Source organism: Meles meles, chromosome 2 (assembly GCF_922984935.1).
Source record: "Meles meles chromosome 2, mMelMel3.1 paternal haplotype, whole genome shotgun sequence".
NCBI lineage: Eukaryota > Metazoa > Chordata > Mammalia > Carnivora > Mustelidae > Meles > Meles meles.
In genome coordinates, this window is record NC_060067.1 from 37,869,421 (window position 1) to 37,888,376 (window position 18,956).

At 39.7% G+C, this 18,956-nt stretch overlaps 1 protein-coding gene across 1 annotated transcript in view; it reads right to left on the minus strand.

Moving 5' to 3' along the window:
- NWD2 (NACHT and WD repeat domain containing 2) overlaps positions 1-18,956 on the minus strand; it is a 187,163-nt gene that overhangs the window by 13,909 nt on the left and 154,298 nt on the right. The window contains exons 4-5 of the mRNA XM_045998572.1: positions 9,899-10,102; positions 1,354-1,498 (exon numbers count right to left, since the gene is read on the minus strand). Of these exons, the coding sequence (XP_045854528.1) occupies positions 1,354-1,498; positions 9,899-10,102 (349 nt within the window). The remainder of the gene's footprint in view (positions 1-1,353; positions 1,499-9,898; positions 10,103-18,956) is intronic.

The following is an 18,956-nucleotide window of genomic DNA, read 5'->3' on the forward strand; positions in this document are numbered from 1 at the left end:
GCTGAGTGCAGAGTCCAGTGCGATGCTGGGCTTGATCTCATGACAACACCATCCCCCTCTTGCGCCGCCCCCTGACGAGATCATGAGATCAAGAGATGGCGCTTAACCTACGGAGCCACCCAGGTGCCCCTTCACTATCCATTTTAAAAATAAATGTTAAATATCTGATTACTTTTACTCAATTGTCTTTGTCCCCTGGAAAGTACCACTGATTCCTTCAGCTCTGTGGGTTCCTGTGCATCCTTTAAAAATAAAGCCTTCTTTCTATGGCTAAGAAAGGCTGACAGATGAGTCTCTGCTCAGTAGATTTTTTTTTTAAATTTTTTTATTTGTGAGAGAGAGAGAGAAGGAGAGAGGGATCACAGGCAGACAGAGTGGCAGGCAGAGTCAGAGGGAGAAGTAGGCTCCCCACTGAACAAGGAGCACGATGTGGGACTCGATCCCAGGACGCTGGGATCATGACCTGAGCCAAAGGCAGCTGCTTAACCAACTGAGCCACCCAGGCGTCCCAGCAGATTTTTATTTTAATGTTAAATTAGATCCTGCCACTCTCTTACTTCTTTATTTCTCAACCTCCAGTGGCTTCCCAGCTTACCCAGAATAAAACATAAGGTCCTTATTATGTCTTCCTCTCTCCTTCCCCAGGCCTGGCTACCTTCTTCTTCCTGCTCCTAGAACTTACTAAGCACATTTCTGTCTCAGGGATCTTGAATCTGGTAATCCCTCTGCCTGGAATTCTCTGCCCGAGATAGAGCATAGCCGGCTCTGACAATTTCTGTCATTCAGTTCAAAGTCCTCTCCTGACGGCCCACTCCTTCTACACCTGGAACCCCACATCCTTCATCAACCCCTATTACTCTGTCTTGTTTGTTCATATTGCGTAACTTTTCTGAAACGATCCCCTTCATTTATTTGATTACTTGCCTATCATTTCTTTTCCCCCCACTAAAAAATAGGTTCTGAGAGAGAGAGACCTTGCCTTCTTGTTCACTGGTGTATCCCCAGTGTCAGGCACATAGCGGGCTCTCAATAAATGTTTGCTGAGTGAGTGACTGAATGAATGAATGAATGAACAGAATACATGAATGAACTCAGAACACTGGCAGAGTCTGGTCTAATATACCCAGCATTTTTTAAAATCACGTGTTCTGGAGAAGTCCCTAAATTAAGTGAAGTCTTATCTATTGGTTAGAAGAAAAGAACACTTGCCTCTTGAGGAGAAGAACATGTTTAGAAAAATTAAATTTCGTCGGGCAGTAAATGAAATTAAATTTGTAGACCCATAAAAGGGAAGCAGTGAATGCTTTTATTACTTATTTGTTCCTTAGTTTATGGAGGATGTGTGGAAATTACCTGAGAACAGGTACCTCTTAGCTTGGTTATATTTCATTTTCCCCTTTTCGTGTAACAGCTTTACAGCAGCCTTAAATATCTTCTTGATCTCATCTGATATCTCTTGCCAGGTCTTCTCATTGTCAGCTTTGGCAGGAGGCTGCATCTATGAAGATGTAAAAAGTGAGACACTAGTCTTAAAATCATCAAAGAAAAAAAAGCAAAATTTAAGCACAAGAAAAGCACTATTATTTTGAAGGTCTACTATGTGCCAATACTATGGTAGGTGCTTAACAGGACAATGCCCCTGATAACCCTGAAAGTTAGAAATTATCCTTATGTAATACGTGAATTTGCCCAAATTACACAGAATTTGTTTATCGGGCTTTTTAGTGTGCTACGTATTCCCCTTTTTAAAAAAACATTTTTATTTTAGTTCCAGGTAGTTATATTAGTTTCAGGTGTACAATATAGTGATTCAACACCCATACAACACCTGGTTCTCATCACAAGTTCACTCCTTAATCCCCACTCCCTATTTCACCCTTCCCCCACCCCCTCTGGTGACCATCAGTTTGTTCTCAATACTTAGGAGTCCGTTTCTTGGTTTCTCTCTCTCTCTCTCCTACCCCTTTTCTTGCCTCTTTCTTTTTCCCTTTGCTCATTTGGTTTGTTTCCTAAATTCCACATATGATTGAAATCGTATGGTATTTATCTTTCTCTTACTTATTTCACTTAGCGTAATAATCTCTAGTTCCATCCATGTCATTGCAAATGGGAAGATTTCATTTTTTTATGGCTGAATAATATTCCATTGTACTTGTATACCATAGCTTCTTTATCCATTCATCAATCCATGGACATTCAAGTTGCTTCCATATCTTGGCTATTGTAAATATTGCTGCTATAAACATAGGGATGCAAGTTTCTCTTTAAGTATCTCTTTGAATTAATGTTCTGTATTTTTGGGGTAAATATCCAGTAGTGTGATTGCTGGATAATACAGTAGTTCTATTTTCAACTTTTTAAGGAACCTCTATACTGTTTTCCGGAGTGTGCTGCCCCACTTTGCATTCCTACCAATAGTGCAAAAGGGTTTCCCTTTCTCCACATCCTTGCCAAAACTGTTGTTTCTTGTTTTGTTGGTTTTAGCCATTTTGACATGTGTGATGTGATGTTTCATTGTAGTTTTGACTTGCATTTCTCTGATGATGAGTGATGCTGAGGATCTTTTCATGTGTCTGTTGACCATTTGTATATCTTCTTTGGAGAAATGTCTGTTTATGTCCTCTGTCCATTCTTTAATTGAATTATTTGTTCTTTGAGTCTTGAATTTTATAAGTTCTTCATACATTTTGGCTATCAGTTCTTTATTGGTAAGTCATTTGCAAATATCTTCTCCCATTCCATAGGTCACCTTTTAATTTTATTGTTTTCTTTCTTGTGCAGAAGCTTTTTATTTTGATATGGTCCCAATAGTTTATTTTTCCTTTTGTTTCCCTTGCCTCAGGAACATACCTAGAAAAGAGTTGCTACGACTGATGTCAAAGAGGGTATTGCTTATGTTTTCTTCAAGGATTTTATGGTTTCAGGTCTCACATTTAGGTCTTTAATCAATTTTGAATGTATTTTTGTGTATGGTGTAAGAAAGGGGTCCCATTTCTTTCTTTTACATGTTGCTGTCCAGTTTTCCCAATACCATTTGCTGAAGAGACTGTCCTTTCCCCACTGGATATTTTTTCCAGCTTTGTTGAAGATCAATTGACCATATAGTTCTGGGTTTATACCTGTATTTTCTATTCTGTTCCGTTGATTTATGGGTCTGGTTTTGTGCCAGTACCATACTATTTTGATCACTATAGCCTTGTAGTATAACTTGAAGTCCAAAATTGTGATGCCTTCAGCTTTGCTTTTCCTTTTCAATGTTGATTTAGCTATTCATGGTATTTTGTGGTTCTATATAGATTTTTAGAATTGTTTATTCTAGTTCTGTTAAAAACGCATTGGTAAGTTGGTAGGGATTGCATTAAATGTGTAGATTGCTTTGGGTAGCATAGATATTTTAACAATATTTGTTAAGCCATGAGCATGGAATGTCTTTCCATTTCTTTGTGTCATCTTCAATTTCTTTGATCAGTCCTTTATAGCTTTCATAGTGTAGTTCTTCGACCTCTTTGGTTAGGTTTATTCCTAGGTATCTTATTATTTTTGGTGCAGTTGTAAAGGGATTTTTTTTTCTTAGTTTCTCTTTCTGTTGCTTCATTATTGGTATATAGAGATGTAACAGATTTCTGTACATTGATTTTGTATCCTGTGACTTTACTGAATTTGTGTACCAGTTGTAGTAGTTTTCTGGTTGAGTCTTTTGGGTTTTCTCTATATAGTATCATGTCATCTGCAAATAGTGAAAGTTTGATTTCTTCCTTACTAATTTGCCTTTTATTTCTTTTTCTTGTCTGATTGCTGTGGCTAGGACTCCCCATATTGTGTTGAATAAAAGTAGTGAGAGTGGACATCCTTATCTTTTTTCTCACCTTAGGGGAAAACCTCACTTTTTCCCCATAGAGGGTGATATTATCTATGGGTTTTTCATATATGGCTTTTATTTATTTATTTTTTTATTTTTTAAAGATTTATTTATTTATTTATTCGATAGACAGGGAGAGAAAGATCGCAAGTAGGCAGAGAGGTAGGAAGAGAGGCAGGAAGAGAAAGAGGGGTGAGCAGGCTCCCCGCTGAGCAGAGAGCCTGATGTGGGGCTCGATCCCAGGACCCTGGGACCATGACCTGAACCAAAGGCAGAGGGCTAACCCACTGAGCCACCCAGGCGGCCCTCATATATGGCTTTTAAATGTACTTTGTTGAGGGTTTTTATCATGAATGGATGTTGTGCTTTGTCAAATGCTTTTTCTGTATCTACTGAAATGACCATATGGTTCCTGTCCTTTTTCTTATTAATGTGGTGTATCATGTTGATTGATTTGTGAATACTGAACCACACTTGCAACCCAGGAATAAATCCCACTTGATTGTGGTGACTGTTATTTTTTATGTATTGTTGAATTCAGTTTGCTATTATTTTATTGAAGATTTTTGTATCTATGTTCATTAGTGATATTAGCCTGTAGTTCTCTCCTTTAGTGGTGTCTTTACCTAGTTTTGGTATCAGGATAATAGTGGCCTCATTGAATAAGTTTGGAAGTTTTCTTTCTATTTCTAGTTTTTGGAATAGTTTGAGAAGAATATGTATTAACTCTTCTATAAATGTTTGGCAGCGGTCCCCTGTGAAACCATCTGGCTCTGGACTTTTGTTTGTTGGGAGCTTTTTTTGTTTACTGATACCCTTCCTTCCTTCCTTCCTTCATTTACTTTTCCTTTCTTTTTCTTTTTCTTTTTTCTTTCTTTCTTTTTTTTTTTTTTGGATTCTATTTCATTGCTGGTTATCAGTCTGCAAATTTTCTATTCCTTCCATTTCAGTTTTGGTAGTTTAAATGGTTCTCGAATTTATTCATTTCTTCTAGGTCATCCAATTTGTTGGCACATATTTTTTTCATAATATTCTTTTTTTTAAAAGATTTTATTTATTTGACAGACAGAGATCACAAGTAGGCAGAGAGACAGGCAGAGAGAGAGGAGGAAGCAGGCTCCCTGCCGAGCAGAGAGCCTGATGCGGGGCTCGATCCCAGGACCCTGAGATCATGACCTGAGCCAAAGACAGAGGCTTTAACCCACTGAGCCACCCAGGTGCCCCCCATAATATTCTTTTATAATTGTTTGTACTTCTGTGGTATCAGTTGTTATTTCTTCTCTCTCATTTGTAATTTTATTTATTTAGTCCTTTCTCTATTTTTTTCTTGATAAGTCTGGATAGAGGTTTATCAATTTTACTGAGTTTTTTCAAAGGACAAGTTCCTAGTTTCATTACTCTGTTCTATTATGTATGTGTGTGTGTGTGTGTGTGTGTGTGGTTTTTGTTTGTTTGTTTGTTTTTAGTTTCTATATAATTTATCTGCCCTTATCTACTATTTCTTTTCTTCTACTGCTTTTAGGTTTTGTTTGTTTTTCTTTCTCAGGCTCCTTTAGATGTAAAGTTAGGTTGTTTATTTGAGATTTTTCTTGCTTCTTGAGGTAGACTATGTTGTTAAAACTTCCCTTTTATGTATTTTTATTTCTTCTTTTATTTGCTGATTGACCCACTCATTGTTTAGTAGCGTGCTACTTAACCTCCTTGTATTTGTGGTCTTTCCAGATTTTTGCTTGTAATTGACTTCAAGTTTCATAGCATCGTGGTCAGAAAAGTTGCATGGTATGACTTCAATATTCTTGTATTTTTAAATTTTTTTCGTGGCATAGTTTATGACTATTCTGGAGAATGTTCCATTTTCACACATGAAGAGCATGTGTGTTCTGCTGTGTTAAGATGGAATGTCTGAATATATCTGTTAAATCTGTTCCAGTGTATCATTTAAAGCCATTGTTTCATTGTTAATTTTCTGTTTAGATGATCTGTGCATTGTTGTGGGGTGTTAAAGTCCCCCACTATTATTGTGTTATTATCTATTAGTTCCTTTTGTTTGTTATGAACGATTTTATGTGTTTGGTGCTTCTCTGTTGGGTGCATAAGTATTTATAATTCTTGTATCTTCTTGTTGGATTGTACTTTTTATTATAACATAGGGACCTTCTTTTTCTCCTGTTACAGTCTTTGTTTAAAGTCCAATATAAGTATTGCTAGTCTGGCTTTCTTTTGACATACATTTGCATAATAGATCTTTCTCTATCCCCTCACTTTCAATCTGCAGGTGTCTTTAGATCTAAAATGAGTCTCTTTTAGGCAGCATACATATGGGTCTTGTTTTTCGTCTATTCTGTCACCTTTCTTTTGATTGGAGCATTTAGTTTATTTACATTCAAAGTAATTATTGATAGATATGTATCTATTACCATTTTAGTATGTATTTTGTGGTTGCTTCTAAAGAGTTTCTTTGATCCTTCCTTATCTTTTTTTCATGTTTTGCTGATTTTTTTCAGTGATATATTTGGATTTCCTTCTCTTTATTCCTTGCATATTTATTAGTGGTTTTGATCTGTGGTTACCATTAGGTTTGTATATAACCTCATTTGCATATAGCAGTCTATATTCAATTGATGGTCGTTTAAGTTTGAACCCATTCTTTTTTCCTACCCTCCCCACATTTTAGGTATATATTATTATATTTTATATCCCTTTTTGTTGAATTCCTTGGCTGACTTTTTAATAGAAATATTCACATTTACTGCTTTTGTTTTTCTTACCTTTATGCTGTCAATTTTGGTCTCTTCCCTCCATTCAAAGAGCCCCTTTTAATACTTCATGGAGGGCTGGTTTAATGGTCATGAACTCCTTCAGTTTGTGTGTTTCTGGGAAACTCTTTATCCCTCCTATTCTGAATGATAGCCATGCTGGAAAGAATATTCTTGGCTGAAGATCTTTCCCATTTAGCACTTTGAATATATCATGCCACTTTCCTCTGACTTGCAAAATTTCTGTTGAAAAACCTCATGCTAGCTCTGTGGGTTTTCCCTTGTAAGTTATGATTTCTTTTGTCTTGCTGCTTTAAAATTCTTTCTTTATCACTAGATTTTGCCAATTTAATTACAACATGTCTTAGTGTGGGTATGCTTTTGTTGACTTTGATGGGTGTTCTCCGTGCCTCCTGGATCTGGATATGTTTCCGTCTCCAGATTAGGGAAGTGTTCATCTACTAGTTCTTCAAATAAATTTTCTGTCCCCTTTTCTCTCTCTTCTTCTTCTTCTCAGACCCCTATTATATGAATGATAATTAGGTTTGATGGAATCACTGAATTCCCTAAGTCTATTCTCATTTTGCATAATTCTTTTTTTTTTTCTTTTGTTGGACTTGATTCCTTTCCATTAGTCTGTCTTCTACGTCAGTAATTCATTCCTCTGCTTCTTCCATCTGGTGTTCATTCCATCAAGTGTGTTTCTCATTTCATTTATTGAACCCTTTATATTATCTGCTATGTTATTCCTTATCTCTGTGTTACAGGTTTCACTCATATCTTCCACTCTTTTCTCAAGTCCAGTGAGTATCCTTGTGATCATTGCTTTAAAGCCTCTATCAGGCATGTTACTTAGATCTGTTTCACTTAGAAATAAGGTTGTGGCTTTGTCCTGTTCTTTCACTTGGGGTAAATTTCTCTGTCTCCTCATTTTGTCTGCCTTTTTGTGTCTGTTTCTCTGTGTTAAGAAACTCAGCTATGTCTTCTGCTCTTGAAAGTAGTGACTCTATGAAGAAGAGGTCCTGGAGTCCCCTGCAGCGCAGTGGTCCCTGTTCACCAGAACTTGACCCTTCAGGAGAGTATCCTGTCTGTGTTGCTTATGCCCTGCTGTTGTGTTGGAATCACTTTTCCTTTCAATGCAGTCGTCTGCACTGTCTCATTGCCTGATGTGGGCTGTACTTGCTCTCAGTGGTGTTAGTGGGACCCAGGCAGACCAGTTCTTAGTGGGCAAGACCGCTGGGGAAATTGAGATGAGGGTGGTGGTGTTAGCAAAATTTAGGCTGGGCCTCTAGTCATATGCCAGATCTCCAAAGTGCTAAGGCAGCTGGGGGCTACGTCCTGGGGTGGCTAGGGACAGGAGGCTGGGGGGCGGGTTTGTGATGATGGTTAGTTATGCCTGGGCCTGGTGTGAGATGATGGCTGGGGGTGCATGGCTGGGCATGGTGTGCTGGCAGCTGTGGACCAGGTGACAATGTGGCGTGTGCACGGCTTTGACAAATCTGCCTTAAGCTCAGGGCCGGGGCTAGCAGGTTTGGAGTGGGCGAGTCCTCAGGAGAACTTGTGGTCATGGTGCACTGCTAGCAGATTAAGTAGCAAGTCCCTCTTGCGGTTTGATACAAATGTCATAACAAATGATGTCTTTAGTACCCTCTAAAGAGAACAGGAAGTTAAAGGAAATGATGTCTTTAGTACCCTCTAAAGAGAACAGGAAGTTAAAGGAGAGGTGCTCTTATGTTTCCATTTAACTGTCTTTAGTTGTCTCTTGATTTGTTTCTGATTCTCTAGGAAAACAAATGGGAGCACCGCCAACCAAACAAGTAACATTTATAGAGTCTTAGTGATGATCTTATTCATGCATTCACTTATTTAACAATAATTTATGAAGAAATATTGGGTGGGACTTAGAGAATAACTTAAATTTCTCTGGAGGATCTTAGAATGACACGGGAACACCTCAAGCCAAACAGTAACATATAAGCAAGGGTTCCCAAACCACTGTCTAAACCTGGTTTCTTAAGATATTAGGGTTTTTGATATCTACATTTACCAGCAATACATGGACTCCTGGCATATTTAACTGAGGAATGGTTTGGATTTACCCTAAAATTCCTAGCCATAGACACAAGACTTTTGCAGTTATGTACTTTGAATAATGCATGGGGGGGGGGAGAAGAAAAATTAAGGATCCTGACATGATTTCATATTGCATGCAGAAAATGCTGTATGCTAAATATCAGAATGAAATACTCAAGGTTCTTAAATGAACTGTTGCCAAGTCAGAGCTGTCCTCTCAGAGATTCCTTGGCACCGAATGTATCAAGGATGTTCTCTTTGGAAGAGGGATGGATATCTATGCCTTCTTTTCAATCTCTCTAGGAATCCTATGCAAGGAAAAGGCCCACCCCTTTTCTCTTCCTCCTTTATTCTGTTTCAGGGGATACATGGTAAATACATTTAGGAACCAAGTTGGAGAGGAGACATTGATACTATTTCCATCATACAAATGCATGAATCAACCTCACTCCAGGATTCTACATAAGATACAAGAATATAAACTATGTATGAAATATTAAAGGAAAAATAATTGAATTAAAAAATGAGAGACTTAAAAAATAGCTAGGCAGATTTGAAAAAGCCCTCTCCTCCCAAAAGCTTTCACAAATCAAAAATATAACTGTTGAAAGCTTAATGCATGAACAGAGTGGACACAGCTGAAAAAAAAATACTGAATTGGAAAAGACCTAAAATAGTCTTCTGGACAGCAGCATGGAGAGCTAAGGAAATTGGTAATATGAAAGAGAATCAAGAGAAATGGAGGACAGACTGAGATGGTCCAGTGTAAACTCAATTATAGTACAAAAAATAAAGAACAGAGGGAATAGAGGAAAGACATTATTTGATGAGATGATAACTGAGAACTTTCCAGAACAGATAGAATGCATGAATTCATGAATATAGGAAGGATAACATACACCAGAATATCGTAGACACATTATGGCAAATGGGAAAAATAAGAGTATTTTCAGGTAAACACAGTTTATCACCAATAGACCTCCATTAATGGAGCTTCCAAAGGAAGGAAATAACTCCAGGAGGAGAGTCTGAGAGGCCAAAAAGAAAGGTAAGTCAAAAATTGGAAAGTTTCTTAGCTTTTGATTTTATTGTTATAAAGAAATGTAGGGTCCAGGGAAGAGTAATTTTCCGTCTGCTGTGCCTTTTCTGTGGATGACCGATGGCTAAAATTAATAGACACGAACATATTTTGGAGAGAAAGATAACTCACTGCATTTTTATTGCTTTTCAGCATTTCCGATTTAGGTCTGAGGTAATAAGCCGCCGGCACTGAGTTCTCATCGCGACAGTACCACTCTTCCAGAAGCTTGGTGTCCAGCTTTGCCTCTATGGCAGCATCCAAAATCATTTCAAACTCCGAGGCTTCAACTTCTCCAGGGATTCGAATGTTCCCATACTTTTCACCTAACAGTCCCTGTGTATCCATAAGAAAGTTCAGGTTAGTGTATCACCAAGAAAATTCATTTTAGTATTCACACTATGTAGTTCAATTTAATATTTATTGAATAGTAAATAGAAACAAGATACATTGTTCTATCACTTTTCTCTTTTAATCATGGTGGATACTTTTTCCCCATGCATTAGTTAATAAGCAGTTAGATTAATTATGTTATAGTTATAATAAATTCATGTAATGAAAATCGAGATTGCATATCACATCAGACAGATCCAAAATTCAGAGTTTATTTCCCCAAAGTTTACAAAATACAACAAAAGTTGTTCTACTCTGAGATTTTTGTTTGTTTGTCCATGACAAAGACAAAAGGCATGCTGGGTTCTATGAAACAGCAAACACGTAAACTCTCAAACAAAAAAATTGCTTTGTGATGAGTTAGATTTTCGAAGGTACAAATGAAAGTAGGAAATCACTGAATCGGATACTACTATGGACCCCACTTAACTAAAAATATAAGTAAGATATCACTTTCCCTTCATTAAACTGGGAAAGGAAAACATGCTTGGTGTTATGTGAAAGTGTGAGAAGATCCCCCACGGTGCTGGTGGGTGTGTAAATTGATCCAATATTTCACTGAAGAGTATTCTGGCAGAATGTATTAAAAGCCTTAAAAATCTATATAACTGTGGACTTGGCAATTTTTCTTCTGGGATATTGTCTTTAGAAAATAATTAAGGACTTGCATAAAGATTTACCAGAATATTTATGCTGATACCACTTTAATAGGAAGGACTTGGCAAAACAACCTAAGTGTCCTGCAAATGGGAACATTTAAATGTACTATAGTACCTCTATTCAGAGGATACAGCAAATCATGTTCTAGAACTGTATTGACGTAGAAAGGTTTTTTTCCAAGTTTTTATTTAAATTCTAGTTAGTTAACATACAGTGTAATATTAGTTTCCGGTGTAGAATTAGTGATTTATCACTTATATACAAGACCCAGGGCTCATCACAAGAGCCCTCCTTCTTCCCCATCACTCATTTAACCCATTGCCCCACTGCCTTCCCTCCACCAGTTTCTTGTTTATAGTTAAGAGTCCGTTTTCTGGTTTGCCTCTATTTTTTTCCTTTTTCTCCCTATGTTCATTAGTTTTGTTTCTTAAATTCCACTTACGAGTAAAATCATATGGTATTTGTCTTTCTCTGACTGACTTATTTTGCCTGGCATAATACTGTCTAGCTCCATCCATGTCATTGCAAATGGAACGATTTCATTCTTTTTTATGGCTGAGTAATATTCCTGTGTGTGTGTGTGTGTGTGTGTGTGTGTGTGTGTGTGTGTGTGTGTGTGTACTACATCTTCTTTATCCATTCATCTAGTTGATGGACATTTGGGCTCTTTCCATAATTTGGCTATTGTTGCTAATGCTGCTATAAATATTGGGGTGTATATATCCCTTCCAATCAGTATTTTTGTATCCTTTGGATAAATACCTAGTAGTGCAATTGCTGGATCATAGAAGATGTTTATAGGGGCGCCTGGGTGGCTCAGTGGTTTAAAGCCTCTGCCTTCGGCTCAGGTCATGATCCCAGGGTCCTGGGATCGAGACCCACATTGGGCTCTCTGCTTATCAGGGAGCCTGCTTCCTCCTATCTCTCTCTCCGCCTGCCTCTCTGCCTACTGGTGATCTCTCTGTCAAATAAATAAATAAAATCTTAAAAAAAAAAAGATGTTTATAATATACTATTAAGTGAAAAGGTATGTTACAAAATAATATGTATAAGATGATTCCAATGTTTTATATATATTACATATATATATACACAAGAAAATATTGTATATATAATTATATATAAACATATACATAAGAAAAATTTATAAGAATGCACAGCAGTATCATCGATGGCTATCTTTGGGTGGCTTTACATTTACTTAGGTTGTTTTATGAATTTTTTAAAGTTTTTTTTTTTTTTTTAGTGATCTCTGCACTCAATATGGGACTTGAACTCACCATCCTGAGACCAAGAGTCACATGTTCCACCGACTGAGCCAGTCAGGTGCCCCTGAATTTATTGCTTTATTAAAACTTTATTTTTGTGGCACACATTATTATTTTGTAGTCAGAGAAACAGCGGGCACAGAAAGATCTTAAATCTAGTGATGCTGCCTACGCTGCTTTGTGTAACAACACTTCTCAAGCTTCCTCTAGAAGTCTGTTTAAGCCTGAGGTCCTCAAAGTGTGGTCCTCAGACCAGCAGCATTGGCAACACCTGGGACTTACTAGTTCTGCAAACCCCCAGGTCCTATTGCAGACCCACGGAGTCAGAAACTCGCGGGGTCTTGCCGAGCAATCAGTGCTTTAGCAGGTCGTCCAGGTGGCTGAACCACTGGTTTAAGCTAATAAAAGTATTACCTTATATGGCATGTGGTATTTAAATTACTCTTCAATGCCTTGTAGAAACAAGGAAAGGACATAATGGAACCCTAAGACGAATCTATGCCATCCCAGACAACTTGGTTTGTTTTATGGTGTCCATGGGAAGATTTCTCTTTAATCTGTGGGCACCTTCATCCTTTCGTCCTGTTGCCTAGCACCTTTACCATAAGCTTCAAGCTCTGTTTCCCCATTGGAAAGTGAATTGAGGCTTGGCTTCCTTGGGGGGCACTTCTTACTACGTCTACTGCCTATCACTGTAATATCCACAGTGTTTTTTTCGCCTCATACAGATAAGTGAGAGAATTAAAGTCCCGGGTAGGTCTGTGTTCAAGCTAAATTCATAACCTAAACTCTATTGTGAGATGGTAAGCCCCATAAGGGTTGAGACCAGAGATGCATAGAAAATTTTTTTTAAAAAATCCTGTTTGTTAAATAAATGAGTGAACCAAAATAGAGAAGAAATCTTTAGACTGTTCTATTATTTTTTAAAAAGGTTTATTTATTTATTTTAGAGAGAAAGGGAAGGAGGGGGAGGAGAGAGAGAGAGCATGAAAAGGAGGAGCAGAGCGACAGAACAGAGAATCTCAAGCAGATTTTGCACGGAGCACAGAGCCTGACGAGGGGGTCCATCTCACTACCCTGAGATCATGACCTGAGCCGAAACCAAGAATCGGGTTCTTAACTAACTGCACCACCCAGGTGCTCCTAGACTGTTCTATTCTTAGCTGAAGCTTCCTCTTGTATTCAGAGATAATATTTCGGCTCACAAGAGGTGAAGTAACAATTTGGGAGGGCGCTAGTCTTGTCTGCAACCTTCATTTCAGCCTGTAGTCTTTTAATAAGTCCTGTCTAAACACATCCCTGGTTGGGCCATGCTTTATCTCCTTGGACATGACCCATCTCATCTAACTGGCTCACTCCCGCTGACAGAGGCTAACTGCACTCACCTTTTCAAGCTCAGGTCTCCTCAGTACTAGCCTCAGAGACCAGGCAGGAGGGAGGTACAACTTACTTGTCCTCTTTGGCTACATAAAGGCCCTCTGGAAGGGCCTTGGATGGAGGGACAGCCCTGCTTTGGTATCCTTTATTTCAGCATGGTAAACGAGGGTCTACACAGGGTTCTTTTGAAATAAGGGTGTTCTAACCCTAACTCACTGTACAAGCCTGAAGGCCAAATGAGAACACTTTAATTTCAATCTGCATTTACTTTGGGCTATACTTGACAACAGGCTGTATGCAACAAAGATTATGTTATTTTGAGTTGTTTCTCACTTTCTGTTTTGTCAAGGAATAATTGACAGATGATATTGCATTAGTTTCAGCTGTACGGCATAGTGACTCGATGTTTGTATACATTACAAAATGGTCACCACAATAAGTCTGGTTACCATCTGTCATCATGCAAAGTTGTTAGAATATTATGGGCTATATTCCCTATGCTGTACACTGCATTCCCGTGTCTTATTTATTTTCCACCTGGTAGCTTGTACCTCTTAATCCCCTTCACCCATTTCATCCATTTCTTCACTGCCTTCCCTCTGACAACCATCATTTTATTCTCACTTAATGTTCCTCTTCTGAACTCTCTCATGTTAAACTTGAGTAAATGAGCAGGTATGACCTCTCATTCTGCCAGATACACAAAGGGAGATGATATTTTGAAGGCTAGCCAGACTGGGGATTATCCTATTCCTGTTGGCTAGTTCTGGGTAAAGGGTGATCTGCATGTTCTGTCAGGACTGTCTGTCATGAGGAGTGAGGTTTTAGTGTGGGGAAGAGCCATCCAGAAAACCTGCATGGGCAAGGTAGAGAGTAAGAAGACTTGGAAGCAGTAGCCACTGGAGGCGTTCAGCAGAGTTTAGCCATGGGTGGAGGATCTGGTGGGCAGCCAGATCATTACATATGGGGTTTAGTAATTGACACTTCTCCATCTAGCCGCCACCGAAGCCCAGGGGTACCATGCACCCAGCTACCAAGATATAGGGCAAGACCAGCTGGATTTGGGGTACGGAGTAGGAAGGAGGACAAAGTAATGACTTCATGAGACAAGACTGTGTCCCAGCGCAGGACCATCATCACTGCGCCCACAATGAACTAATGGCTGATTCTTTGTCCTTCTGCCCTAAGGCCGGTCCTGGAGTCTAGGGCAGCATCATCAAATCTATGGCTTAGTTTCTAAAGCATGCACCATGGATTACCCGCACCTCAGTCACTTGGGGTGCTTGTTAAAATGCAGGTTCCGAGATCAATTCTCAGACCTAAAGAGCACTGTGGTTGGCGGCCCAGGAATATGCATTTTAAAATGAGATTAAAATGAATCTAGAATTTGAGACACTGCTATGGGCAATGCACACGTGGTCTCATGACTAATAGTTAGTAGACATTGAAGGGGCAGGATGAGGAACACAGCAGATCATTAGAAAAATCGAAGGCTACTCAAAAATAATTATTTGAGTGGAACTGCTGGCACCAAATACTACAATTATTTGATCGATATGGTAAGGCAAAATGTATTTTAGAGTAGAGATACTAAAGAAGAAAAAATACCCTCATCCAATTCAAATAACAAATATATATCGAGCTCTTACTATATATAAAGTGGTAATATAGAACTTTAGAAAAGTAATAATGTGCTACAGGTTTAAAGTTTCTTATTGGATTGTTCTCCCCAAGTCTTTTCCTTTTATTGATTCTTCCTTTAGGTGGAACGCTCAGAAATCATGAAGCAATGACTTTTCAGGAGTCCAAGGCAGGATTCTGCCTTAGTCTTATCTTGCTATTTGAGAAATAGCAAAAAAGAGAAGTAGCAAAAGAAGAGTTTGCCATCCCGTTTTTCAGGAAGATTTTTTGGGTTCTATGTGGTTACAGTAGTAACACACAAAGCATGCCTGTATCTACAGGACTAGAGATAGTCAACTTAGACAAAGAGTCCGTTAACTTGGTTGCAAATTCCAGCTCATATGGTTGATGGCTCAGAGTAGGGGTAGAGATACAGGACCATGCCTGATAGACTAGCAGTCAGATTCAAGGTACCAAGATGGTGTCCATCTTGTTTTCCTAATCAGATGATTCTTTAGGTCTGGAGCCATAGGGCAGTCTCCATGAATGACTACAGAAAGTATGAGCAAGAAAGCATCCTTCTCTGTCCACTGGCAATAGAATATTCACTCCCGCCACCAAAAGAGAAACAATCAGTCTACATCCTTCTGACCCCAGTGCTCTAGAAGGTGAATTTTTGCTCTGTTAAACTAACTTTGTCACTTTGTAGGAGAAATTTGGTGGCAAGCTGAGGGACTACATTCAATTTTGCATGGAGGTCCATTTTTATTAACGACACCGCTGATCAGTCTGCCTGAGTGATCTTGTATGGAAGAAATGCGTATGTCTGAAACAATTCTCAACTTTTTGTCGAATCGCTTAATGCACTGTCAGTATGCATATGAACATAAATATATGGGATTTCTCCTGTCTGCAGAAATCCATAATCACCTCTCCCACCTACTAATCAACTGTGAAAACATTTAAATTATCCATTCTTCGACACTGAAGATATGTTAGGCAAGTAGAGACAATCCAATTGAGTTCTCAAATACAATCAGGGAGTTAAGTTCAAATGGTTGAAAAGCCCAAGAAAATCTCCTATTTTTCCAGTAGTTTCTGCGTATAAAATTCTAGCACAAGATATACTTTCAGATGCTTCGGGAACTATATAGAAGTCATGGTTGCCCAACACTGTAAAGTGCTAAGTGCCACTGAATTGTTCACATTAAGATGATTAATGAAAAAAATTCTTTTTTGAGACAGCATGTGCATGCAGGTGGGGAGGGGCAGAAAGAGAGGGAGATGGAGAGAATTTTACGCAGACTCCAAGTTCAGCGTGGAGCCCGACTTGGGGCTCCATCTCACCATCCCAAGATCATGACCTGAGCCCAAATCAAGAGACAGATGCTTAAGCAACGGAGACACCGAGGCACCCTCACATGGTTAATTTTATATTATATGAATTTTATCTCAATTTAAAAAAATCTGAATTTTTAAATTCTTTGCAACCAGGAACTTAAATGTAAAAGGACTCTCTTTTTTTTCTGTCTCCCTTTCATTCTTTATATGCTGATATAGATACGTCTAAGCCATTGTTTTTAAAGGCTTAACGATAACATTTTCTTTCCTCATAACTGATTTTTCTTCTCTGTTGGGCCAACACCAATTCTCCCTCACCCCCCTTTGCTCTTCACATGCAGTTTGTTCTGCCTGCGCTTGGGAGTGAGACTCTTCAGGGTCTGAGACTGACGGTATGCAGTTTACCTTGTAGCAAAAAGGCATGGGTGAGTTCTACTGTTTTTGCTCTTACTGCGTTGTGGGATACCCGGAAAGGGCAGGCTTTGGGGGGTTGTGGATGCCAGGCTTTGTAGGCAGTCGGACAGGTGCTCTCGGGCTGCTATTTATGAGCCCATACTCGGCGGGGGGGGTGGGGCAGCTGGAAGGAAAGGGAGAGATCGCCCCCCGCAGTGGAACTATCACAGGCTGAAGCAGAACTCCATTAAACACCTGGGTCCCCTAACTCAGTCACTGATGTGAGGCAGGTGGGCCGTTCCTTCCTCCCGTAAGCATCCCTTTTATTGATTAAAACAAAACCCACATTGTTGGGTCGGGGGCTCCCGGAATGTAGGAGAAACAATAAAAATGACCGCCGGGCTGCCATCTTGCAGCCCCCCCCCCCCCCCAACCCTTGACTCTCCCACAATAAGGATGTATGCCCAGGTCAGGTGTCCACAAGTAACCTGATACCTATGCAAGAAACCGGAACATCAGGACTCCCCCAACCCTCCAATCCCCGAATACCATACCTTATATGGCTGTGAACCTATTCCCTGTCTTAACCCAGGTAAAAGACCCACTCGACCGCTTCCGGGAGCGACTTCCCTGACTCTCCTCTTTGGAGTCTTGGAACCTCGCCCCAGGGCGCCTTTAATAAATCTTGCCTTGTGCCTACCTCGCCTGGTGTTGTGTTTATCTCACCTGTAAGACCTTACACACATTTATGTATACACTTTCCCTCAAGATTGTGTGAAGCAAGTAGAGTTATACAAGAAGACCCTATCTCACAGACCTTAGCGGGCTTGCCTCAGACTGCTTCTTTAAAAAGACACCCGGGGCACCTGGGTGGCTCAGTGGGTTAAGCCTCTGCCTTAGGCTCAGGTCATGATCCCAGGGCCCTGGGATCAAGCCCCGCATCCGGCTCTCGGCTGAGCAGGGAGCCTGCTCCACACCTCCCCACCCCCCTCCTCTCTGCCTACTTGTGATCCCTCTCTCTCTGTCAAATAAATAAATAAAATCTAAAAAAAAAAAAAAAAAAAAGACACCCAGGCACCAGCACTTGAACATGGAGCTTTCTTTCTTTTTTTTTTTAAGCTTTTATTTATTTATTTGACAGAGAGAGAGATCATAAGTAGGCACAGCAGCAGGCATAAAGAGGGGGGAAGCAGGTTCCCCGCTCAGCAGAGAGCCCGATGTGGGGCTCAATCCCAGGACCCTGAGATCATGACCTGAGCCCAAGGCAGAGGCTTAACCCACTGAGCCACCCACATGCCTCACATATGGTGCTTTTAATTCAACAATGTCATTCTTTCTCCTTCAGCAAGTTATTGTGCTATGCTCCCTTCTAAAAGTGCATTCAGGTCACTTACTGGCTTGTGATGACTCTTCTAGCCCATGCCCTTGACTGGACCACCATCGGTAGCCATGCAGTTTCTGAGCCACACACCTCCAAGGGGCACTGTTCACAAGGACTACGGCACGTTCAGTGATCCTGGGTTATGGCCTTTGACATTCTTTTTGCCTGATTTATTGTTGGGCAAAGGGACCAAAATGGTTGCGATCAATCCCAGCCCCCCTTCACGGAACTCTGTTACCGAGTAAGGTCAACTGACCAAAGCTAAAGGATCAGAATCCGCTTCCCACACTTAAGACTATTTTCTCAATATTTTTTAAAAGTCAACAAGCACGTTCACAATTGACTTTGACATTTTTAAATATAAACACAATGGAAAGTACTTTATTAGCTGTGAATTGCAACTTACTCTAACATTGTTTCCTATGTCCTAAGAAGCAAGAGTAAATGCAGAGAAGGGAATGTGATGGTTCATTTTACACGTCAGTTTTAAGAGGCGCCCAGCTATTTGATCAAAGGTTATTTCTGGGTGTGTGCCTAAGGGTGTTTCTGGGTGAGATTAGCATTTGAATCAGCGGACTAACTAGAACAGGAAGGTAGGGGTGGAGAGACTTTACTCTCTGCCTATTTGAGCTGGGGCCTTGGTGGGCTGCCCTCTGCCCTGACTTAAATTATGCCCACAGTGGGGTCTCCAGCTCGCAGAAAGCAGATTGTGACACTTCTAACTTATCTGTTAGAATTCAATAACGTCCTCACTAAA